Below are 26,409 nucleotides of genomic sequence, written 5' to 3'. Positions count from 1 at the left end.
ACCTGTCTCCAAAGAGGACGTGATTTGAACTCGTCATCAACATCATACAGCCTCTGTGAACTGGAATAGCAGGGACAAAGATATGATGCCAATTACAGTGAGAACATAAGAACAAAAGTAACTAAAACATGTCACCATGTCCCATAAACATGAAGAGAGAGGGACAAAATGCCAACTACTAAAGCTGAGAACATACATATTGTATTCTAATCCTCTCTTCATTTACAAGTTAAATGGCTTAGACACTAATACACAAGTGTAACTGGCATGTTTCGTAAATAAGATACTCACTTAAGTGTTAAGTTGATATCGTAGGAGAAGTAGAGGCCCATGGTCTTCTCTGCAGCATCCAGGAGTTCGGAAATTTCAGATTCCATTTTTTTCTGCCAATAGTTTATCGGGATGTTTAACAGATGGAATATAGGTGGAAATAATATTAACTGGCAGCAAATAAGCATTGTCATACCTGCTCGAAAGAAGTGTTAAGCGAGTCATTGCAGCGAAGGACTTTTAGTCCTGTCACTTTAAAAATTGCATGCCCCAAGTATGATCCCACACAATCACGGTCAGTGACCACAAAAAAATACGATCCAACTGCAAGTTTGAGCACTCCTATCACACCATAAACTGTTTGAACTTTAGGATTTGTGGAGGGGCTACGTGGTGGCAACTCTTCAACTAAATTCATTGATCCACCGGCCCGGCTAACTGACAAATATAAGTCAGCAAGACCATCAATTGGTTCAAATATATAACGGTCTGCAAACTCCCAGAGTCTCAGTCTTGTGTGGAGTTTACATGACGGGTTTGGATCCTTTGCTGCATCCATGATGGGATACCCTGAAATAGAGATCAAATACCACCCATGGTAAGTATAGTGAAGCAGCCATATGAGATATGTCAAGGAACACAAATAAAAATGTTAATATATTCAACAAACCACAATGTGACCATACACTTAAATAATGAGGAATTGAGGATGCATTAAGAAACCCCATACGAGTCATGGGGTTCTAATAAAGCAACTACTTCTGTGCTAAACACCCCCAACAATCATTGATTATCTCAACTACGATGCGCCTGGTATTACCCTATTCACTAAATTTCAACAGAAAGCGTGAATTGTTTCTCTAATGCTGGCATTGAAATAGTAGCCTACGATGTCAAAGATGGTTATTTATTTTGTAGTTTTTCTGTTATACTTCCTACAACTTTTTTTCATGAACATGAGTAGCAACATATGCTTTGCATGTTATTGTTATCATTAACTGATTTTTCCCCGCCATATAACATTTTCAGTTTCAAATTCACGGTTGAAGTCAGGAGTTCGACCGAAGTTTTTGGAACCATAAAATACTTGGAGGTGGTGTTCAGAATTAAAAGAAAAAGTCATGATGGCATATATGGAACAAAGATTTCTACTAAAATACTTCCTCTGTTCCAAATAGAACGACACTGCCTCTGTCTCCAGTATGCAACGTGGACAATTACTAAATAAAATTAACATATAAGGAAAAGATAGTGCTGCCAAAGTAATTTTCATGGCAAATGTAATGGCAGCATTCCCACCTGACCTGAACTTTATTTTTACTAATTATCTAGCTATCAAACATATAGAAGTTTGGCTGCATCGTTTATTTTTATTTTTTTTGGACTGAAGACAATAACCAATATTACCATCAGAGCAAGCCCCTTGTAATGCTGAAACCCACCCAAACACAGCAGCAAGCCAGCAGCTAAAATACACAAACTGAACCTTGGGCAGCGGCATGGACAAGCGTAAGCGGGCTGAACAAGCGGCCTGCACCCCGGCAGGGAAAACGAGCTCTGGAAGCAATGATGCAAACACGATTCTGCTGCAGAGCAGGTGATCTAGTGCCCTGAAAACGCCGATTTGCGCAGGGCGGGAGGCCGTAAAGCGCGCAGCCCGCGGCCATTGACGCCTAAGCACGCAGCCAGTGTTGGGGATCTTGGGCCATGAGGGATCTGATTGTCTGCGTGGCCCTGCCTATCAGAAGATGGCTAATAAACTATGTGGGGATAAATCAGGATCCAAGCACGGCTGAGCTTAAGCGTTGGCAAAAGAGTACTCGGATCTAGCAAGCGGTATGCTGAGGTGCAGCACATCAGATAACAGGTTGGTGATTGAAGCAAAGCAAAGCGGATCAGGCCAAGAGAAAAGGGGATCCGGGTGGGATCTGAGCTGCTGACCTTTTCGGCCGGCGGGCGTGAGCCGGCTGAGAGACGGGAACGAGCGGCGGAGCAGCGGCGAGCGGCGTCGTCGCAGGGCAGGATCCCGGCGACCTCGGCGATGGGATTAGCTGCGGACCGTGCCCGGCCTGTCGCTCCGGTGTCCTTTACCAGAGGCGGACGCACGTTGACTGTTACGACTCGATTTGAGCTGTGACCGTCCCTTTTTTTTTTGAGAAAAAAGCTATGGCCGTCCTGTGCCCCACTTGACCCATTACGCTGCCCCCACTTAGCCCACTTGGCCGTTTATTTTCAAAAGCCCGTCTACTTTAAATGTCTTGTAGGAGCAGCCCACCACCAAAAACAGCCTCGCCTAAAAAAAAACAATTATGCAGTCCCCTCTTTCTAACTGACATCAAGATAAGCCGTATGGCCTTGTACGCGTTGATCTTCACTCATACCCTGTAAAAGTTCCCCTCAAGGTCTTGGGATTTCCCTTATCAAAAAAAAAAGTCTTGCGATTTCGGTTCAGCATAGACAAATTCGCCCACCTTGGCTTCCAGTGATTGGACCAATGAGAAGTATCCTATATGCACAAAATCTCAAGGGTGTCTACATTGATTGTGGATGGTTTAGTAAAGCCATCGTACGGTGCAAGGATAACTGTGTTGCCCCTGAAAGTCCATGGACCCTCTTCCATCACTCTTTCTCAATCACCCAAGCAAGAGAATTGCATTATGCACAGATTATCCTCAAGCAGGTGAATTTTCACTTGTTGCGCAAGATCTCAAGCCACTCGGATATTTTTGAAGAACCAAAATTGGTTGTAGGTTTTGTCCATGTGAACCCTAGATATGGCCATCCAGCAGGATGCCGCTGCCGGCAAAGCTTCCTCCTATTTGACAATGGTGTCATCAAGATCGTCCTATGTCAAACCCAAACTCTTTAGGCCTCCACATCACTCGCGTATGAGCTCAAGGTCGAACCCATGTTGTTCCCTACCCGAGATCAATCTGTCGGACTCCAACCTAAACCCTAACTACCTCGCGATCCTACCAGGAGCCAACCAAGGCCGGGAAGCGATGCTAGATCGCCCCTTGTTCGGTCTAAATTGGATCGATATGAAGAAGCGGGAGGGAGGGGACAAAGTCTCTATGATGACTGACATCATCGCCGACAGGAGAAGGAGCCCTAACGAGGGGGAATGTGGTGGTTCTACTACTCCAACTTAATTTTGGATGAACTAAAATGTGGCACGGGTGTCACTAAAGAGAAATGGAAAGAGGCAGATCTTTTTAGTGAAGTATGAACGATTACTGGATTGGTGTGCCGTTTGTGGTCATCTAGGGCATCAGTACAAAGGACATGGGAATGGGGTGCATGCATCGTCAACTTTGGTTTTCATGGACCTCCGAGCTACATGGTTCGAATCGAGGTGTAGGATTTGGCCCGGGGTAAGGAAGGAACCGTGGGTGGTCAGGGCAAGATTGCGATAGGGGCACTGCTGGGAGAGGGCTTGGGCGTGGTTTTGCAGGGCGTTGAGGTCGTGGTAACTATATGGGTGATTTAGGGCATGATCCAAACATAGTTATGACAGATGCTGGTTTAAACGGGAAAAGGGGAGCTGATCATGTTGCACATCCTATAGTTGACCATGAGACTAAAGCCTTAGCATTATCTAGAACTCAGCAAGCCGTGAGAGTTCTTGCTCTTATGCCTCCTCCTCCGGCAAATACCAGCCAGCCCAACTTCAAAACAAGATCCCAAGAGGCCCAAAACGGCTAATACAGCAAAGAAGGATGGAGGCAAGAAGCATGAAACAATGGGAAGAATACTGAATCAAAATTGGCGGGCTCCTATGAACTAGTGTGTGACAGGGCACAGGGAGTTGTTCCTGTGGCACCTACACCAATTGAAGTGGAAGCTTATGATAGTGATCATGAAACTTCAGATCAAGTCACTACCAAACCTCGTGGGATGACAAGGATGCGTACTACTTCAGAGTGGTACGTAATCCTGTCTTGGAAGTCATGTTGCTAGACAACAATAAACCTACGAGCTATGGAGAAGCAATGGTGGGCCCGAATTCTGATAAATGGCTCGAGGCCATAAAATCCGAGAGAGGATCCATGTATGGAAACAAAGTGTAGATTTTGACAGAACAGCTCGATGGTTGTGAGGCTGTTGAGTACAGATGGATTTTAAAAGGAAGACGGACAATGATGGTAAATGTCACCATTAAGAAAGCTCGACTTGTCATTAAGATGTTTTCCGACAAGTTCAAGGAGTTGACTACGATGAGACTTTCTCACTCGTAGCGATGCTAAGAGTCTGTTGGAATTATATTAGCGATTACTGCATTATTTATGAAATCTTGTAGATAGGATGTCAAAACATTGTTTCCTCGATGGTTTTTTGAGGAAAGGTTGTATGTGATACAAACCGGAAGGTTTTGTCAATCCTGAAAGATGCTAATAAGTATGCAAAGCTCCAGCAATCCTTCTAGGGACTGGAGTAACATCTCGGAGTTGGAATGTATGCTTTGATGATGATCAAAGATTTTGGGTTTATACAAAGTTTATGAGAAACTTGTATTTCCAAAGAAGTGAGTGGGAGCACTATAGAATTTCTGATGAATATATGTTGTTGACATATTGTTGATCAGAAATGACGTAGAATTTCTGGAAAGCATATAGGGTTATTTGGAAAGTGTTTTTCAATGGAAAGCCTGGATTAAGCTATAGAACATTGAGCATCAAGATCTATAAGGATAGATCAAAATGCTTAATGGTACTTTCAAATGAGCACATACCTTAACATGATCTTGAAGGTGTTCAAGATGGACCAGTCAAAGAAGGAGTTCTTGCCTGAGTTGTAAGGTATGAAGTTAAGACTTAAAGCTCGACCACGGCAGAAGAAAGAGGAAGGACGAAGGTCGTCCCCTATGCTTTTGTCATAGGCTCTATACGGTATGCCATGCTGAGTACCACACCTGATGTGTGCCTTGCCACATATCTGGCAAGAGGGTACAAAGGTAATCTAGGAGTAGATCACCAGATAGCGGTCTAAATTATCCTTAGAGGAATAAGGATATGTTTCTCGGTTATGGAGGTGATAAAGAGTTCGACGTAAAGAGTTACGACGATGCAAGCTTAACACCTATCCAGATAGCTTTGAGTAGAGATATCGGATACGTATAATGGAGCAACAATTTAGAATAGCTCCAAGTAGAACAGTTATTTGAAATGGCTCCAAATATAGCATAGTAGCTGCATCTACAAGATGACATAGAGATTTGCGAAGTACATATGGATCTGAAAGATTCAGACCCGTTGACTATAACATCTCTCACAAGCATAACATGTTCAAACCCAGAACTCATCGAGTGTTAATCACATGGTAATGTGAACTAGATTATTGACTCTAGTAAACTCTTTGGGTGTTAGTCACATGGGGATGTGACCTTGAGTGTTAATCACATATCGATGTGAACTGGATTATTGACTCTAGTGCAAGTGGGAGACTGTTGGAAATATGCCCTAGAGGCAATAATAAATTAGTTATTATTATATTTCCTTGTTCATGATAATCGTTTATTATCCATGCTAGAATTGTATTGATAGGAAACTCAGATACATGTGTGGATACATAGACAACACCATGTCCCTAGTAAGCCTCTAGTTGACTAGCTCGTTGATCAATAGATGGTTACGGTTTCCTGACTATGGACATTGGATGTCATTGATAACGAGATCACATCATTAGGAGAATGATGTGATGGACAAGACCCAATCCTAAACATAGCACAAGATCGTATAGTTCGTTTGCTAGAGTTTTCCAATGTCAAGTATCTTTTCCTTAGACCATGAGATCGTGTAACTCCCGGATACCGTAGGAGTGCTTTGGGTGTACCAAACGTCACAACGTAACTGGGTGACTATAAAGGTATACTACGGGTATCTCCAAAAGTGTCTGTTGGGTTGACACGGATCAAGACTGGGATTTGTCACTCCGTATGACGGAGAGGTATCAATGGGCCCACTCGGTAATGCATCATCATAATGAGCTCAAAGTGACCAAGTGTCTGGTCACGGGATCATGCATTATGGTACGAGTAAAGTGACTTGCCGGTAACGAGATTGAACGAGGTATTGGGATACCGACAATCGAATCTCGGGCAAGTAACATACCGATTGACAAAGGGAATTGTATACGGGATTGATTGAATCCTCGACATCGTGGTTCATCCGATGAGATCATCGAGGAACATGTGGGAGCCAACATGGGTATCCAGATCCCACTGTTGGTTATTGACCGGAGAGCGATCTCGGTCATGTCTACATGTCTCCCGAACCCGTAGGGTCTACACACTTAAGGTTCGGTGACGCTAGGGTTGTAGGGATATGTATATGCAGTAACCCGAATGTTGTTCGGAGTCTCGGATGAGATCCCGGACGTCACGAGGAGTTCTGGAATGGTCCGGAGGTAAAGAATTATATATAGGAAGTGCTGTTTCGGCCATCGGGACAAGTTTCGGGGTCACCGGTATTGTACCGGGACCACCGGAAGGGTCTCGGGGGTCCACCGGGTGGGGCCACCTGTCCCGGGGGGCACATGGGCTGTAGGGGTGTGCGCCTTGGCCTACATGGGCCAAGGGCACCAGCCCCAAGAGGCCCATGCGCCTAGGGTTCAAGAAGGGAAGAGTCCCAAAGGGGGAAGGCACCTCCTAGGTGCCTTGGGGAGGAGGGATTCCTCCCTTGGCCGCCGCCCCCCTAGGAGATTGGATCTCCTAGGGCCGGCGCCCCCCCCCCCCTTGGCCCTCCTATATATAGTGGGGAGATGGAGGACCTCTCACCCCACGCCTTTGGTGCCTCCCTCTCCCTCTCCAACACATCCTCCTCTTCCATAGTGCTTGGCGAAGCCCTGTCGGAGTACTGCAGCTCCACCACCACCATGCCGTCGTGCTACTGCTAGAGCCATCTTCCTCAACCTCTCCTTCCTCCTTGCTGGATCAAGAAGAAGGAGACGTCACGCTGACCGTATGTGTGTTGAACGCGGAGGTGCCGTCCGTTCGGCGCTAGGATCTCCGATGATTTGGATCACGTCGAGTACGCCTTCCTCATCCCCGTTCTTTGAACGCTTCCGCACGTGATCTACAAAGGTATGTAGATGCTATCCGATCACTCGTTGCTAGATGAACTCATAGATGGATCTTGGTGAAACCGTAGGAAAATTTTTGTTTTCTGCAACGTTTCCCAACAGTGGTATCAGAGCTAGGTCTATGCGTAGTTCTCTTGCACGAGTAGAACACAATTTGTTGTGGGCGTAGATGTTGTCAACTTTCTTGCCGCTACTAGTCTTATCTTGCTTCAGCGGTATTGTGGGATGAAGCGGCCCGGACCAACCTTACACGTACGCTTAAGTGAGACCGGTTCCACCGACTAACATGCACAAGTTGCATAAGGTGGCTGGCGGGTGTCTGTCTCTCCCACTTTAGTTGGAGCGGATTCGATGAAAAGGGTCCTTATGAAGGGTAAATAAAAGTTGACAAATCACGTTGTGGCTTTCACGTAGGTAAGAAAACGTTCTTGCTAGAACCCTATTTCAGCCACGTAAAACTTGCAACAACAATTAGAAGACGTCTAACTTGTTTTTGCAGCAAGTGCTTTATGATATGATATGGCCAAAGTTGTGATGAATGATGAATGATATATTTGTGATGTATGAGATGTTCATGCTATTGTAATAGGAATCACGACTTGAATGTCGATGAGTATGACAACCGGCAGGAGCCATAGGAGTTGTCTTTATTTTTGTGTGACATGCGTGTCATTGAGAAACGCCATGTAAATTACTTTACTTTATTGCTAAACGCGTTAGCCATAGTAGTAGAAGTAATAGTTGGCGAGAAACTTCATGGAGACACGATGATGGAGATCATGATGATGGATATCATGGTGTCATGCCGGTGACAAGATGATCATGGAGCCCCAAGATGGAGATCAAAGGAGCTATGTGATATTGGCCATATCATGTCACTATTATTTGATTGCATGTGATGTTTATCATGTTTTGCATCTTGTTTACTTAGAACGACGGTAGTAAATAAGATGATCCCTCATAATAATTTCAAGAAAGTGTTCCCCCTAACTGTGCACCGTTGCGACAGTACGTTGTTTCGAAGCACCACGTGATGATCGGGTGTTAGATTCTAACGTTCACATACAACGGGTGTAAAACAGATTTACACATGCAAACACTTAGGTTGACTTGACGAGCCTAGCATGTACAGACATGGCCTCGGAACACAGAAGACCGAAAGGTCGAGCATGAGTCGTATAGAAGATACGATCAACATGAAGATGTTCACCGATGTTGACTAGTCTGTCTCACGTGATGATCGGACACGGCCTAGTTGACTCGGATCATGTAATCACTTAGATGACTAGAGGGATGTCTATCTGAGTGGGAGTTCACAAGATGAACTTAATTATTCTGAACATAGTCAAAAGGTCTTCGCAAATTATGTCGTAGCTCGCGCTTCAGTTCTACTGTTTAGATATGTTCCTAGAGAAAATTTAGTTGAAAGTTGATAGTAGTAATTATGTGGACTAGGTCCGTAAACTGAGGATTGTCCTCATTGCTTCATAGAAGGCTTATGTCCTTAATGCACCGCTCAGTGTGCTGAACCTCGAACGTTGTCTGTGGATGTTGCGAACATCTGACATACACATTTTGATAACTATGTGATAGTTCAGTTAAACGGTTTAGAGTTGAGGCACCGAAGACGTTTTGAAACGTCGCGAAACATATGAGATGTTTCGAGGGCTGAAATTGGGATTTCAGGCTCGTGCCCACGTCAAGAGGTATAAGACCTCCGATGATTTTCTTAGCCTGCAAACTAAGGGAGAAAAGCTCAATTGTTGAGCATGTGCTCAGATTGTCTGAGTACAACAATCATTTGAATCGAGTGGGAGTTGATCTTCCAGATGAGAAAGTGATGTTTCTCCGAAGTCATTACCACCAAGCTGCTAGAGCTTCGTGAAGAACTATAATATATCAGAGACAAATATGATGATCCTTGAGATATTCGCGATGTTTGACACCACAAAAGTAGAAATCAAGGAGCATCAATTGTTGATGGTTGGTGAAACCACTAGTTTCAAGAAGGGCAAGGGCACGAAGGGATATTTCATGAAACGGCAATTCAGCTGCTGCTCTAGTGAAGAAACCCAAGGTTGAACCCAAACCCGAGACTAAGTGCTTCTGTAATAAGGGGAACAGCCACTGGAGCAGAATTACCCTAGATACTTGGTAGATGAGAAGGCTGGCAAGGTCGATAGAAGTATATTGGATATACATTGTGTTGATGTGTACTTTACTAGTACTCCTAGTAGCACCAGGGTATTAGATACCGGTTCAGTTGCTAAGTGTTAGTAACTCGAAATAAAAGCTATGGAATAAACGGAGACTAGCTAAAGGTGAGCTGACGATATGTGTTGGAAGTATTTCCAATGTTGATATGATCAAGCATCGCACGCTCCCTCTACCATCGAGATTGGTGTTTGCATTGAGCATAGACATGATTGGATTATGTCCATCGCAATACGGTTATTCATTTAAGGAGAATAACGGTTACTCTGTTTATTTGAATTATACCTTCAATGGTCTTGCACCTAAAATGAATGGTTCATTAAATCTCGATCATAGTGATACACATGTTCATGCCAAAAGATATAAGATAGTAATGATAGTACCACCTACTTGTGGCACTGCCACTTAAGTCATATCGGTATAAAACGCATGAAGAGGCTCCATGTTGATGGATCTTTGGACTCACTCATTTTAAAAAGTTTGAGACATGCGAACCATGTCTATTAGTGTATATGCATGAAGATGTTGGGGAACGTTGCAGAAAATTAAAATTTTTCCTACGGTTTCACCAAGATCCATCTATGAGTTCATCTAAGCAACGAGTCTAGGGAGAGAGTTTGCATCAACATACCACTTGTAGATCGCATGCGGAAGCTTGCAAGGTGATGATGTAGTCGTACTCGACGTGATCCAAATCACCGATGACCTGCGCCGAACGGACGGCACCTCCGCGTTCAACACACGTACGGATCAGCCACGTCTCCTCCTTCTTGATCCAGCAAGGAAGGGAGGAGAGGTTGAGGGAGATGGCACCAGCAGCAGCACGACGGCATGGTGTTGGTGGAGCTGCAGTACTCCGGCAGAGCTTCGCTAAGCGCTATGGAGTTGGAGGAGGTGTTGGGGAGGGAGAAGGAGGCAACCAAAGGCCAGGGCACAAGGTATGAAGTCCCTCCTCTCCCCCCACTATATATAGGGGTGCCAAGGGGGGGTGGCCGGCCCTAGGAGATCCAATCTCCTAGGGGGTGCGGCGGCCTAGGGGGGTTTCCCTCCCCCCCCAAGGCACCTAGGAGGTGCCTTCCACTAGTAGGACTCCTCCCCCTTTGGAACCCTAGGCGCATGGGCCTTGTGGGGCTGGTGCCCTTGGCCCATGTAGGCCAAGGCGCACCCCCTACAGCCCATGTGGCCCCCGGGGATGGGTGGCCCCACCCGGTGGGCCCCCGGGACCCCTCCGGTGGTCCCGGTACAATATCGATAACCCCGAAACTTGTCCCGATGCCCGAAACAGGACTTCCCATATATAAATCTTTACCTCCGGACCATTCCGGAACTCCTCGTGACGTCCGGGATCTCATCCGGGACTCCGAACAACATTCGGGTTACTGCATATACATATCCCTACAACCCTAGCGTGACTGAACCTTAAGTGTGTAGACCCTACGGGTTCGGGAGACATGTAGACATGACCGAGACTCTCTTAGTCAATAACCATCAGCGGGATCTGGATACCCATGATGGCTCCCACATGCTCCTCGATGTTGTCAACGGATGAACCACTATGTTGAGGATTCGATCAAAACCCTGTATGCAATTCCCTTTGTCAATCGGTACGTTACTTGCCCGAGACTCGATCGCCGGTATCCCAATACCTTGTTCAGTCTCGTTACCGGCAAGTCACTTTACTCGTGCCATAATGCATGATCCCGTGTCCAACACCTTGGTCACATTGAGCTCATTATGATGATGCATTACCGAGTGGGCCCAGAGATACCTCTCCGTCATACGGAGTGACAAATCCCAGTCTCGATCCGTGTCAACCCAACAGCTACTTTCGGAGATACATGTAATGTACCTTTATAGTCACCCAGTTACGTTGTGACGTTTGGTACACCCAAGGCATTCTTACGGTATCCGGGAGTTACACGATCTCATGGTCGAAGGAAGAGATACTTGACACTTGCAAAGCTCTAGCAAAACGAACTACACGATCTTTTATGCTATGCTTAGAATTGGGTCTTGTCCATCACATCATTCTCCTAATGATGTGATCCCGTTATCAATGACATCCAATGTCCATAGTCAGGAAACCATGACTATCTGTTGATCACAACGAGCTGGTCAACTAGAGGCTTACCAGGGACATAGTGTGGTCTAAGTATTCACACGTGTATTACGATTTCCGGATAATACAGTTATAGCATGAATACAAGACAATTATCATGAACAATGAAATATAATAATACTTTTATTATTGCCTCTAGGGCATATTTCCAACAGTCTCCCACTTGCACTAGAGTCACTAATCTAGTTACATTGTGATGAATCGAACACCCATAGAGTTCTGGTGTTGATCATGTTTTGCACGCGAGAGAGGTTTAGTCAGCGGATCTGCGACATTCAGATCCGTGTGTACTTTGCAAATCTCTATGTCTCCATCTTGAACATTTTCACGGATGGAGTTGAAACGACGCTTGATGTGCCTGGTCTTCTTGTGAAATCTGGGCTCCTTTGCGAGGGCAATAGCTCCAGTGTTGTCACAGAAGAGTTTGATCGGCCCCGACGCATTGGGTATGACTCCTAGGTCGGTGATGAACTCCTTCACCCAAATCGCTTCATGTGCTGCCTCCGAGGCTGCCATGTACTCCGCTTCACACGTAGATCCCGCCACGACGCTCTGCTTGCAGCTGCACCAGCTTACTGCTCCACCATTCAACATATACACGTATCCGGTTTGTGACTTAGAGTCATCCGGATCTGAGTCGAAGCTAGCGTCGACGTAACCCTTTACGACGAGCTCTTCGTCTCCTCCATAAACGAGAAACATGTCCTTTGTCCTTTTCAGGTACTTCAGGATATTCTTGACCGCTGTCCAGTGTTCCTTGCCGGGATTACTTTGGTATCTTGCTACCAAACTTACGGCAAGGTTTTTTACATCGGGTCTGGTACACAGCATGGCATACATAATAGATCCTATGGCTGAAGCATAGGGGATGACACTCATCTCTTCTTTATCTTTTGCCGTGGTCGGTGACTGAGCTGAGCTCAGTCTCATACCTTGTAACATAGGCAAGAACCCCTTCTTGGACTGATCCATTCTGAATCTCTTCAAAATCTTATCAAGGTATGTACTTTGTGAAAGACCTATGAGGCGTCTCGATCTATCTCTATAGATCTTGATGCCTAATATATAAGCAGCTTCTCCAAGGTCCTTCATTGAAAAACACTTATTCAAGTAGGCCTTAATGCTGTCCAGAAATTCTATATTATTTCCCATCAGGAGTATGTCATCTACATATAATATGAGAAATGCTACAGAGCTCCCACTCACTTTCTTGTAAACGCAGGCTTCTCCATAAGTCTGCATAAACCCAAACGCTTTGATCATCTCATCAAAGCGAATGTTCCAACTCCGAGATGCTTGCACCAGTCCATAAATGGATCGCTGGAGCTTGCATACTTTGTTAGCGTTCTGAGGATCGACAAAACCTTCCGGCTGTATCATATACAGTTCTTCCTTAAGATGCCCGTTAAGGAATGCTGTTTTGACGTCCATCTGCCATATCTCATAATCATAGTATGCGGCAATTGCTAACATGATTCAGACGGACTTTAGCTTCGCTACGGGAGAGAATGTCTCGTCGTAGTCAATCCCTTGAACCTGTCGATAACCCTTAGCGACAAGTCGAGCTTTATAGATGGTAACATTACCATCCGCGCCCGTCTTCTTCTTAAAGATCCATTTGTTTTCTATCGCTCGCCGATCATCGGGCAAGTCTGTCAAAGTCCATACTTTGTTTTCATACATGGATTCTATCTCGGATTTCATGGCTTCAAGCCATTTGTTGGAATCTGGGCCCGTCATTGCTTCTTCATAGTTCGAAGGTTCATTGTTGTCTAACAACATGATTTCCAGGACAGGGTTGCCGTACCACTCTGGTGCGGAACGTGTCCTTGTGGACCTACGAAGTTCAGCAGTAACTTGATCCGAAGTACCTTGATCATTATCATGGTTTTCCTCTTCAGTTGGTGTGGGCATCACAGGAATGGTTTCTTGTGCTGCGTCACTATCCCGCTCAAGAGGTAGTACTTCATCGAGTTCTACTTTCCTCCCACTTACTTCTTTCGAGAGAAACTCTTTTTCCAGAAAGCACCCGTTCTTGGCAACAAAGATCTTGCCTTCGGATCTTAAGTAGAAGGTATACCCTATAGTTTCCTTAGGGTATCCTATGAATACGCATTTTTCCGACTTGGGTTCGAGCTTTTCAGGTTGAAGTTTCTTGACATAAGCTTCGCATCCCCAAACTTTTAGAAACGACAGCTTAGGTTTCTTTCCAAACCATAATTCATACGGTGTCGTCTCAACGGATTTAGACGGTGCCCTATTTAAAGTGAATGTAGCTGTCTCTAGAGCGTATCCCCAAAATGATAGCGGTAAATCGGTAAGAGACATCATAGATCGCACCATATCCAATAGAGTGCGATTACGACGTTCGGACACACCGTTTCGCTGAGGTGTTCCAGGCGGCGTGAGCTGTGAAACGATTCCACATTTCTTTAAGTGTGTACCAAATTCGTGACTTAAGTATTCTCCTCCACGATCTGATCGTAAGAATTTTATCTTTCGGTCACGTTGATTCTCCACCTCATTCTGAAATTCCTTGAACTTTTCAAAGGTCTCAGACTTGTGTTTCATTAAGTAGACATACCCATATCTACTCAAGTCATCTGTGAGAGTGAGAACATAACGATATCCTCCGCGAGCCTCAACGCTCATTGGACCGCACACATCGGTATGTATGATTTCCAACAAGTTGGTTGCTCGCTCCATTGTTCCGGAGAACGGAGTCTTGGTCATTTTACCTAAGAGGCATGGTTCGCACGTGTCAAATGATTCATAATCAAGAGACTCTAAAAGTCCATCTGCATGGAGCTTCTTCATGCGCTTGACACCAATGTGACCAAGGCGGCAGTGCCACAAGTATGTGGGACTATCGTTATCAACTTTAAATCTTTTGGCATCTACACTACGAACATGTGTAATATTACGCTCGAGATTCATTAAGAATAAACCATTGACCATCGGAGCATGACCATAAAACATATCTCTCATATAAATTGAACAACCATTATTCTCAGACTTAAATGAGTAGCCATCTCGTATTAAACGAGATCCAGATACAATGTTCATGCTCAAACTTGGCACTAAATAACAATTATTGAGGTTCAAAACTAATCCCGTAGGTAAATGTAGAGGCAGCGTGCCAACGGCGATCACATCGACTTTGGAACCATTCCCGACGCGCATCGTCACCTCGTCCTTTGCCAGTCTCCGTTTATTCCGCAGCTCCTGCTGTGAGTTACAAATATGAGCAACGGCACCGGTATCAAATACCCAGGAGTTACTACGATTACTGGTAAGGTACACATCAATCACATGTATATCAAATATACCTTTGGTGTTGCCGGCCTTCTTATCCGCTAAGTATTTGGGGCAGTTCCGCTTCCAGTGACCCTTCCCTTTGCAATAAAAGCACTCAGTCTCAGGCTTGGGTCCATTCTTTGACTTCTTCCCGGCAACTGGCTTACCAGGCGCGGCAACATCTTTGCCGTCCTTCTTGAAGTTCTTCTTACCCTTGCCCTTCTTGAACTTAGTGGTCTTATTGACCATCAACACTTGATGTTCTTTCTTGATTTCAGCCTCTGCTGTCTTCAGCATCGAGAACAATTCAGGAATGGTCTTTTCCATTCCTTGCATGTTGTAGTTCATCACAAAGCTCTTGTAGCTTGGTGGGAGCGACTGGAGGATTCTGTCAATGACCGCCTCATCTGGGAGGTTAATGTTTAGCTGGGTCATACGGTTGTGCAACCCAGACATCTTCAGGATGTGCTCACTGACAGAACTGTTTTCCTCCATCTTACAACTGCAGAACTTGTCGGAGACATCATATCTCTCGACCCGGGCATGAGCTTGAAAAACTAGTTTCAGCTCTTCGAACATCTCATATGCTCCGTGATGCTCAAAACGCTTTTGGAGCCCCGGTTCTAAGCTGTAAAGCATGCCGCACTGAACGAGGGAGTAATCATCAGCGCGAGTTTGCCAAGCATTCATAATGTCTTGGTTCTCTGGGACGGGAGCGTCACCTAGCGGTCCTTCTAGGACATATTGTTTCCTGGCAGCTATGAGGATGATCCTCAGGTTCCGGACCCAGTCCGTATAGTTGCTGCCATCATCTTTCAGCTTGGTTTTCTCTAGGAACGCGTTGAAGTTCATGTTGACATTAGCGTTGGCCATTGATCTACAAGACATATTTGCAAAGGTTTTAGACTATGTTCATGATAATAAAGTTCTAATCAAATTATGAACTCCCACTTAGATTAGACATCCCTTTAGTCATCTAAGTGTTACACGATCCGAGTCGACTAGCCCGTGTCCGATCATCACGTGAGACGGACTAGTCATCGTCGGTGAACATTTTCATGTTGATCGTATCTTCTATACGATTCGTGTTCGACCTTTCGGTCTCCGTGTTCCGAGGCCATGTCTGCACATGCTAGGCTTGTCAAGTTAACCCTAAGTGTTTTCGCTGTGTAAAACTGTCTTACACCCGTTGTATGTGAACGTAAGAATCCATCACACCCGATCATCACGTGGTGCTTAGAAACGACGAACTGTAGCAACGGTGCACAGTTAGGGGAGAACACTTCTTGAAATTTTATAAGGGATCATCTTATTTACTACCGTCGTTCTAAGTAAACAAGATGCATAATACATAATAAACATCACATGCAATTATATAGTTGTGACATGATATGGCCAATATCATATAGCTCCATTGATCTTCATCTTCGGGGCTCCATGATCATCTTGTCACCGGCTTGACACCATGATCTCCATCATCATGATCTCCATCATCGTGTCTTCATGAAGTTGTCACGCCAACGACTACTTCTACTTCTATGACTAACGTTTAGCAATAAAGTAAAGTAGTTTACATGACGTTATTCAATGACACGCAGGTCATACAAAAAATAATGACAACTCCTATGGCTCCTGCCGGTTATCATACTCATCGACATGCAAGTCGTGAATCCTATTACAAAGAACATGATCTCATACATCACAATTCATCATTCATCACAACTTCTGGCCATATCACATCACATGATCAATCGCTGCAAAAACAAGTTAGACGTCCTCTAATTGTTGTTGCATCTTTTACGTGGCTGCAATTGGGTTCTAGCAAGAACGTTTTCTTACCTACGAATCACCACAACGTGATTTTGTCAACTTCTATTTACCCTTCATAAGGGCCCTGTTCATCGATTCCGCTCCAACTAAGGTGGGAGAGACAGACACCCGCCAGCCACCTTATGCAACTTGTGCATGTCAGTCGGTGGAACCGGTCTCACGTAAGTGTACGTGTAAGGTTGGTCCGGGCCGCTTCATCCCACAATACCGTTGAGCAAGAAAAGACTATTAGAGGCAAGTAAGATGACAAAATCCACGCCCACAACAAAGTTGTGTTCTACTCGTGCAAAGAGAACTACGCATAAACCTAGCTCATGATGCCACTGTTGGGGAACGTTGCAGAAAATTAAAATTTTTCCTACGGTTTCACCAAGATCCATCTATGAGTTCATCTAAGCAACGAGTCTAGGGAGAGAGTTTGCATCTACATACCACTTGTAGATCGCGTGCGGAAGCTTGCAAGGTGATGATGTAGTCGTACTCAACGTGATCCAAATCACCGATGACCTGCGCCGAACGGACGGCACCTCCGCGTTCAACACACGTACGGATCAGCCACGTCTCCTCCTTCTTGATCCAGCAAGGAAGGGAGGAGAGGTTGAGGGAGATGGCACCAGCAGCAGCACGACGGCGTGGTGTTGGTGGAGCTGCAGTACTCCGGCAGAGCTTCGCTAAGCGCTATGGAGTTGGAGGAGGTGTTGGGGAGGGAGAAGGAGGCAACCAAAGGCCAGGGCACAAGGTATGAAGTCCCTCCTCTCCCCCCACTATATATAGGGGTGCCAAGGGGGGGTGGCCGGCCCTAGGAGATCCAATCTCCTAGGGGGTGCGGCGGCCTAGGGGGGTTTCCCTCCCCCCCAAGGCACCTAGGAGGTGCCTTCCACTAGTAGGACTCCTCCCCCTTTGGAACCCTAGGCGCATGGGCCTTGTGGGGCTGGTGCCCTTGGCCCATGTAGGCCAAGGCGCACCCCCTACAGCCCATGTGGCCCCCGGGGATGGGTGGCCCCACCCGGTGGGCCCCCGGGACCCCTCCGGTGGTCCCGGTACAATACCGATAACCCCGAAACTTGTCCCGATGCCCGAAACAGGACTTCCCATATATAAATCTTTACCTCCGGACCATTCCGGAACTCCTCGTGACGTCCGGGATCTCATCCGGGACTCCGAACAACATTCGGGTTACTGCATATACATATCCCTACAACCCTAGCGTGACTGAACCTTAAGTGTGTAGACCCTACGGGTTCGGGAGACATGTAGACATGACCGAGACTCTCTTAGTCAATAACCATCAGCGGGATCTGGATACCCATGATGGCTCCCACATGCTCCTCGATGTTGTCAACGGATGAACCACTATGTCGAGGATTCGATCAAAACCCTGTATGCAATTCCCTTTGTCAATCGGTACGTTACTTGCCCGAGACTCGATCGCCGGTATCCCAATACCTTGTTCAGTCTCGTTACCGGCAAGTCACTTTACTCGTGCCGTAATGCATGATCCTGTGTCCAACACCTTGGTCACATTGAGCTCATTATGATGATGCATTACCGAGTGGGCCCAGAGATACCTCTCCGTCATACGGAGTGACAAATCCCAGTCTCGATCCGTGTCAACCCAACAGCTACTTTCGGAGATACCTGTAATGTACCTTTATAGTCACCCAGTTACGTTGTGACGTTTGGTACACCCAAGGCATTCTTACGGTATCCGGGAGTTACACGATCTCATGGTCGAAGGAAGAGATATTTGACACTTGCAAAGCTCTAGCAAAACGAACTACACGATCTTTTATGCTATGCTTAGAATTGGGTCTTGTCCATCACATCATTCTCCTAATGATGTGATCCCGTTATCAATGACATCCAATGTCCATAGTCAGGAAACCATGACTATCTGTTGATCACAACGAGCTGGTCAACTAGAGGCTTACCAGGGACATAGTGTGGTCTAAGTATTCACACGTGTATTACGATTTCCGGATAATACAGTAATAGCATGAATACAAGACAATTATCATGAACAATGAAATATAATAATACTTTTATTATTGCCTCTAGGGCATATTTCCAACAGAAGAAACTCCATGCAAATGGACCGTTTGGACTCACTTGATTTTGAATCACTTGAGACATGCAAATCATACCACATGGGCAAGATGACTGAAAGCCTCGTTTTCAGTAAAATGGAACTAGAAAGCAACTTGTTGGAAGTAATACATTTTGATGTGTGCAATCCAATGAGTTCTGAGGCATGTAGTGGATATCGTTATGTTCTTACTTCACAGATGATTTGAGTAGATGTTGACTATATTTACTTGATGAATCACGAGTCTGAATTATTGAAAGGTTCAAGTAATTTCAGGGTGAAGTTGAAAGATCGTCGTGACAAGAGGATAAAATATATCTATGATATGATCATAGAGATGAATATCTAAATTACGAGTTTGGCACAGAATTAAGACATTGTGGAAATTGTTTCACAACTAATACAGCCTGGAACACCATAGTGTGATGGTGTGTCCGAACATCATAACTGCACCCTATTGGATATGATGCATACCATGATGTCTCTTATCGAATTACCACGATAGTTTATGGGTTAGGCATTAGAGACAACCACATTCACTTTAAATAGGGCACCACAAAATTCCGATGAGATGACACCGTATGAACTATGGTTTAGAGAAACCTAAGCTGTCATTTCTTAAAAGTTTGGGACTGCGACGCTTATGTGAAAAAGTTTCAGGCTGATAAGCTCGAACCCAAAGTGGATAAATGCATCTTCATAGGACACCCAAAACAGTTGGGTATACCTCCTGTCTCAGATCCGAAAGCAATAAGGGATTGTTTCTAGAATCGGGTCCTTTCTCGAGGAAAAGTTTCTCTCGAAAGAATTGAGTGGGAGGATGGTGGAGACTTGATGAGGTTATTGAACCGTCTCTTCAACTAGTGTGTGACAGGGCACAGGGAGTTGTTCCTGTGGCACCTACACCAATTGAAGTGGAAGCTTATGATAGTGATCATGAAACTTCAGATCAAGTCACTACCAAACCTCGTGGGATGACAAGGATGCGTACTACTTCAGAGTGGTACGTAATCCTGTCTTGGAAGTCATGTTGCTAGACAACAATAAACTTACGAGCTATGGAGAAGCAATGGTGGGCCCGAATTCTGATAAATGGCTCGAGGCCATAAAATCCGAGAGAGGATCCATGTATGGAAACAAAGTGTAGACTTTGACAGAACAGCTCGATGGTCGTGAGGCTGTTGAGTACAGATGGATTTTAAAAGGAAGACGGACAATGATGGTAAATGTCACCATTAAGAAAGCTCGACTTGTCATTAAGATGTTTTCCGACAAGTTCAAGGAGTTGACTACGATGAGACTTTCTCACTCGTAGCGATGCTAAGAGTCTGTTGGAATTATATTAGCGATTACTGCATTATTTATGAAATCTTGCAGATAGGATGTCAAAACATTGTTTCCTCAACGGTTTTTTGAGGAAAGGTTGTATGTGATACAAACCGGAAGGTTTTGTCAATCCTGAAAGATGCTAATAAGTATGCAAAGCTCCAGCAATCCTTCTAGGGACTGGAGTAACATCTCGGAGTTGGAATGTATGCTTTGATGATGATCAAAGATTTTGGGTTTATACAAAGTTTATGAGAAACTTGTATTTCCAAAGAAGTGAGTGGGAGCACTATAGAATTTCTGATGAATATATGTTGTTGACATATTGTTGATCAGAAATGACGTAGAATTTCTGGAAAGCATATAGGGTTATTTGGAAAGTGTTTTTCAATGGAAAGCCTGGATTAAGCTATAGAACATTGAGCATCAAGATCTATAAGGATAGATCAAAATGCTTAATGGTACTTTCAAATGAGCACATACCTTAACATGATCTTGAAGGTGTTCAAGATGGACCAGTCAAAGAAGGAGTTCTTGCCTGAGTTGTAAGGTATGAAGTTAAGACTTAAAGCTCGACCACGGCAGAAGAAAGAGGAAGGACGAAGGTCGTCCCCTATGCTTTTGTCATAGGCTCTATACGGTATGCCATGCTGAGTACCACACCTGATGTGTGCCTTGCCACATATCTGGCAAGAGGGTACAAAGGTAATCTAGGAGTAGATCACCAGATAGCGGTCTAAATTATCCTTAGAGGAATAAGGATATGTTTCTCGGTTATGGAGGTGATAAAGAGTTCGACGTAAAGAGTTACGACGATGCAAGCTTAACACCTATCCGGATAGCTTTGAGTAGAGATATCGGATACGTATAATGGAGCAACAATTTAGAATAGCTCCAAGTAGAACAGTTATTTGAAATGGCTCCAAATATAGCATAGTAGCTGCATCTACAAGATGACATAGAGATTTGCGAAGTACATATGGATCTGAAAGATTCAGACCCGTTGACTATAACATCTCTCACAAGCATAACATGTTCAAACCCAGAACTCATCGAGTGTTAATCACATGGTAATGTGAACTAGATTATTGACTCTAGTAAACTCTTTGGGTGTTAGTCACATGGGGATGTGACCTTGAGTGTTAATCACATATCGATGTGAACTGGATTATTGACTCTAGTGCAAGTGGGAGACTGTTGGAAATATGCCCTAGAGGCAATAATAAATTAGTTATTATTATATTTCCTTGTTCATGATAATCGTTTATTATCCATGCTAGAATTGTATTGATAGGAAACTCAGATACATGTGTGGATACATAGACAACACCATGTCCCTAGTAAGCCTCTAGTTGACTAGCTCGTTGATCAATAGATGGTTACGGTTTCCTGACTATGGACATTGGATGTCATTGATAACGAGATCACATCATTAGGAGAATGATGTGATGGACAAGACCCAATCCTAAACATAGCACAAGATCGTATAGTTCGTTTGCTAGAGTTTTCCAATGTCAAGTATCTTTTCCTTAGACCATGAGATCGTGTAACTCCTGGATACCGTAGGAGTGCTTTGGGTGTACCAAACGTCACAACGTAACTGGGTGACTATAAAGGTATACTACGGGTATCTCCAAAAGTGTCTGTTGGGTTGACACGGATCAAGACTGGGATTTGTCACTCCGTATGACGGAGAGGTATCACTGGGCCCACTCGGTAATGCATCATCATAATGAGCTCAAAGTGACCAAGTGTCTGGTCACGGGATCATGCATTATGGTACGAGTAAAGTGACTTGCCGGTAACGAGATTGAACGAGGTATTGGGATACCGACGATCGAATCTCGGGCAAGTAACATACCGATTGACAAAGGGAATTGTATACGGGATTGATTGAATCCTCGACATCATGGTTCATCCGATGAGATCATCGAGGAACATGTGGGAGCCAACATGGGTATCCAGATCCTGCTGTTGGTTATTGACCGGAGAGCGATCTCGGTCATGTCTACATGTCTCCCGAACCCGTAGGGTCTACACACTTAAGGTTCGGTGACGCTAGGGTTGTAGGGATATGTATATGCAGTAACCCGAATGTTGTTCGGAGTCCCGGATGAGATCCCGGACGTCACGAGGAGTTCCGGAATGATCCGGAGGTAAAGAATTATATATAGGAAGTGCTGTTTCAGCCATCGGGACAAGTTTCGGGGTCACCGGTATTGTACCGGGACCACCGGAAGGGTCCCGGGGGTCCACCGGGTGGGGCCACCTGCCCCGGGGGGGCACATGGGCTGTAGGGGTGTGCGCCTTGGCCTACATGGGCCAAGGGCACCAGCCCCAAGAGGCCCATGCCCCTAGGGTTCAAGAAGGGAAGAGTCCTAAAGGGGGAAGGCACCTCCTAGGTGCCTTGGGGAGGAGGGATTCCTCCCTTGGCCGCCGCGCCCCCTAGGAGATTGGATCTCCTAGGGCCGGCGCCCCCCTTGGCCCTCCTATATATAGTGGGGAGATGGAGGACTTCTCACCCCACGCCTTTGGTGCCTCCCTCTCCCTCTCCAACACATCCTCCTCCTCCATAGTGCTTGGCGAAGCCCTGCCGGAGTACTGCAGCTCCACCACCACCACGCCGTCGTGCTGCTGCTGGAGCCATCTTCCTCAACCTCTCCTTCCTCCTTGCTGGATCAAGAAGAAGGAGACGTCACGCTGACCGTACGTGTGTTGAACGCGGAGGTGCCGTCCGTTCGGCGCTAGGATCTCCGGTGATTTGGATCACGTCGAGTACGCCTTCCTCATCCCCGTTCTTTGAACGCTTCCGCGCGTGATCTACAAAGGTATGTAGATGCTATCCGATCACTCGTTACTAGATGAACTCATAGATGGATCTTGGTGAAACCGTAGGAAATTTTTTTGTTTTCTGCAACGTTCCCCAACACTAAATCCATGGATAATTTTGCTTTCCATTTAAATGTAGTGTTGAGCACTCATTTGTTTTCCCCATTCTGATCATTACAGAGCCTACTTTAGCTGTTTTGTGGTGTCCGCATTCATCCAGGACTCCGTGGCCCAATGGATAAGGCGCTGGTCTACGAAACCAGAGATTCTGGGTTCGATCCCCAGCGGAGTCGTTTGGAGTCATTTTTTTTCCTAAAGCTTCTGTACCCATGATAACAATCCATTTTAAAGTTCCCAAATTCTGCTGATTATGAGACCTGATCCATCGATCAAAATGCTTCAACATACCGTGACAGAACCATTTTTGTTTTATATATCCTCGGATTCGAAAGAACCTTACTGTTTTGTTGTTCTCCAGAGTGCCCAGCTCATGAAACAGCGAAGGCAACAATGTTCTAGCATTACAGTTTTGCTTATTCATTCTCATCAAGGACCTTACATCTGATGAAGTTACATGAAGAACTCGCCCACTGTATTCGGGTTCAGATCGTAGCGGCGGTACGCCACAAAGCACGCACCATTGTTTTCCAGCGGGACGTGCAGTTTATTCGGGGCGAAAAGAAGACGGCTCCACAATTTACACGTGCGTGTGTGCGTGTGTTCGGGCGACATACGTGAACACATGCCCGAAAATTACTCGCCGGCGTTTCGGTCGCGTGAGAGAGCCTCTCTATCGGCGCCTGTTGCCGGTGGCGATCTCCCAGGCCCGCAGCACGTGGTCCACAATCTCCTCCACGCCAACCCCGTGTTTCACCTGCACCAGCGATGTCAGAGCAGAATGAGTTCATGGCATTACGATTATTACAAGGAATAGAGAACTGCGCATGTGTGCATGTGTGTGCATGGTTTGATCTTGAACCTGGGCGAACACGAAGGGCCCTCCTTCCCGCATCCGAAGGGCGTCTCGCTCCATCACGGCTAGGTCGGCTCCAACCGCGGAGGCAAGGTCTGTCTTGTTTATGACCTGAGTTTGGGACGGATGGTCCGAGTTAGTGAAAACGGTGAACTTGTCTCAGCAAGGTGAGAAGATAAATCAGCATCGTGATACAGGTTTGCAGTCTAGTTGAATGGCTTAGAAGGTGCGGTGACGCACCAAGAGATCTGCTTGGGTTATCCCAGGGCCGCCTGTTCTTGGTATCTTGTCCCCACCGGACACGTCGATGATGTAGATTATGTAGTCTGCTAGCTCCCTGCTGAAGTTGGCTGCCAGGTTATCTGCACACAAGATGCACAAAAAGTAGCTTTCTTAGTGCCTGGTCATGGACTTAATCACAAAATGGCTTAAGCTGGGGCCGTGATGATGCTCTTCAGTGACCCATTATCCAGAAGCAGAGGGACAATCGAGATGTTCAACTAATGCCCAAGAAACAACAAAACAGCTTCAGAAAAACCAGTAGTGCACACTGCATATTCCTAAACAATATTACGGAAAAGGATACAGGTTTCATCGCAAAACAAAAAGCTACAGGACATTTTCGAAACAGTCAACTGACAACACTAAGCCGGTCTAAACATACACGATGATAAACCTTCCAATGTGGGATTCAACAGGGACAATACCTCCTCCAGATTCACAGAGCAGCAAATCGGCCTTGTACAAGTTGGATAGCTCCTCCAGAGGGCCCAGATTTATGCTGATGTCCTCACGTATAGCGGCATGAGGGCAGCCTCCAGTTTCGACAGCACGTATGCGCTCTTCAGGCAGAGCTCCATGCTTGACCAAGAATTCTCCATCCTCTTTTGTGAATATATCATTTGTAACCTGCACATAATAAAAAATAAAGAAAGAGAAATCCTAAGGGTGTAATATAATTCAAGCATACAGGGTGGAGACTATTAGGTATTTGTGTTTAAGAAAATATCACAAGAATATTAGAAGTAGTAAGATTTCAATGCTGGCCCCCACAGACAAAAATTGACCTGTTATATGAATCAACTGTTTTGAAGTTCAGAAACAGGACCAACCAAATATATCTTCAAATGTTATGATGAAAGTCCAATGCCCAAAGATGCAGCAAGCGGTGTAGTTTAATCAGGAGAAGTAGATGGTATCTTAAGCAATCTTAAGAGAAGCACAGGATAGAACCATGCCACATACCGCTGCAAGACTATATTTGTCACGGAGGCAAGTGCAGAGTGCTAACATCAGGGCAGTCTTCCTGCATAAGGCAAAACAGAGAGAAGATGGTGGGGGTCATCTCACTTCGTCATTCCATAGTTGTTATGATATGAAATTAGAAGCCCTTGCTTCACCACATGAGGTTATTTCGTCAACACAAAAAGGCTGTGCACAAATTTCTTCGAATTGCCCAGACCCCCAGAACTCGCTTCTGAATTCCAAAATGCTAGGATGTTATACTGTGGCAGGGAAACATAACCGCAACAGCAAGAACACCAAAATAGTGTATGGCTGTAAGCACAGCAAGGGAGGCAGACAATCCCTAAGCATATGACAGTGTTCACTAATCAGTAATCACAGTGCATATAATGTCTATTCTGCTCGAGAATAACTCCAATATTTCACAACAGATTTGTGGTCAAAGCAACATTTTTCAGCGGCTAAAATGTGTGTAGTACATGCATCCACAGTTATCTCCAAAGATCAAAAGGCTATAGCTGACATCTGCACCGACACTACGCGGGAAACACAGGCAGATTCAGAGGGAAAATGCAGCAGAGACGGCTCCTATCTCGCCGGACAACACAGCATAACGGCCAGTCCGGCACCTAAGCAACCGCAGGAGAAAAGCTGGGCGTACCCGGTGCCGACGGGGCCGCCGATGCCGACGGTGAAGGCGCGGTCGGCGAAGCTGCGGGAGTCGAGCGGCGGCGCGCGCTTGGAGAAGTCCCCGGCGGAGTAGATGGGCTCGTGGGAGTGCGGCGCCAGGCCGTCGTGGGAGTGCCACACGCGCCCGTCCTCGCCGACCCACGACCCCGCCCCCGCCCCCTTCCCGGCGGCATCCCTGCAAGCGCAAAGCAGGGCAGGTGCTGGTTGAGTCGGCTGCGCGGACGGCGAGAAGGATGGCGAGGCGGAGGCGGGTAGACTCACCCGTGATGGTGGCGGTGATGGTGGTCGTCGTCGTGGGAGTGGCCGCCGTGGTGGTGGTGGTGATCCTGGGACGCCATGGACGGAATCCAGACTTGGAAGTGGAAGGATAAGACTTTGATTCCGCCGGTTGGTTGACCTTCTGGGATTCTCACCTCAAGAGGAGGAATGGAGGATGACGCTGCTAGATTC

At 45.7% G+C, this 26,409-nt stretch overlaps 2 protein-coding genes and 1 non-coding gene across 3 annotated transcripts in view; 1 reads left to right on the top strand and 2 right to left on the bottom strand.

The window, feature by feature from the left end:
- LOC123068473 (phosphoinositide phosphatase SAC7) overlaps positions 1-2,442 on the bottom strand; it is a 9,674-nt gene extending 7,232 nt beyond the window's left edge. The window contains exons 1-4 of the mRNA XM_044491058.1: positions 2,212-2,442; positions 467-840; positions 292-383; positions 3-60 (exon numbers count right to left, since the gene is read on the bottom strand). Of these exons, the coding sequence (XP_044346993.1) occupies positions 3-60; positions 292-383; positions 467-829 (513 nt within the window). The 5' untranslated portion in view covers positions 830-840; positions 2,212-2,442. The remainder of the gene's footprint in view (positions 1-2; positions 61-291; positions 384-466; positions 841-2,211) is intronic.
- A 20,829-nt stretch (positions 2,443-23,271) lies between these two features.
- TRNAR-ACG (transfer RNA arginine (anticodon ACG)) lies at positions 23,272-23,344 on the top strand. Its single transcript has one exon. It is a non-coding gene; the product is annotated as a tRNA-Arg (tRNA).
- A 117-nt stretch (positions 23,345-23,461) lies between these two features.
- Positions 23,462-26,409, bottom strand: LOC123068463 (urease accessory protein G). Its single transcript, XM_044491047.1, has 7 exons — positions 26,221-26,409; positions 25,931-26,134; positions 25,270-25,330; positions 24,732-24,933; positions 24,265-24,386; positions 24,031-24,135; positions 23,462-23,925 (listed from the first exon to the last, which is right to left on the bottom strand). The coding sequence occupies exons 1-7, from the start codon at positions 26,295-26,297 to the stop codon at positions 23,842-23,844; spliced, it is 855 nt and encodes a 284-aa protein (XP_044346982.1). The 5' UTR covers positions 26,298-26,409; the 3' UTR covers positions 23,462-23,841.

The sequence above is a fragment of the Triticum aestivum genome, chromosome 1A (assembly GCF_018294505.1).
Source record: "Triticum aestivum cultivar Chinese Spring chromosome 1A, IWGSC CS RefSeq v2.1, whole genome shotgun sequence".
Taxonomy (NCBI): Eukaryota; Viridiplantae; Streptophyta; class Magnoliopsida; order Poales; family Poaceae; genus Triticum; species Triticum aestivum.
Note: the sequence above shows the minus strand (reverse complement) of the source record. Positions and strands in the feature narration are given on the sequence as shown.

Excerpts from the sequence above, each read along its gene's own strand:
- LOC123068463 (XM_044491047.1), bottom strand. The coding sequence starts at position 26,297 with ATGGCGTCCCAGGATCACCACCACCACCACGGCGGCCACTCCCACGAC. Across the intron at positions 26,135-26,220 it reads CATCACCGCCACCATCACGG|GGATGCCGCCGGGAAGGGGG; the intron begins GTGAGTCTACCC and ends TTGCGCTTGCAG. Across the intron at positions 23,926-24,030 it reads GGCCCTTCGTGTTCGCCCAG|GTGAAACACGGGGTTGGCGT; the intron begins GTTCAAGATCAA and ends TCGCTGGTGCAG.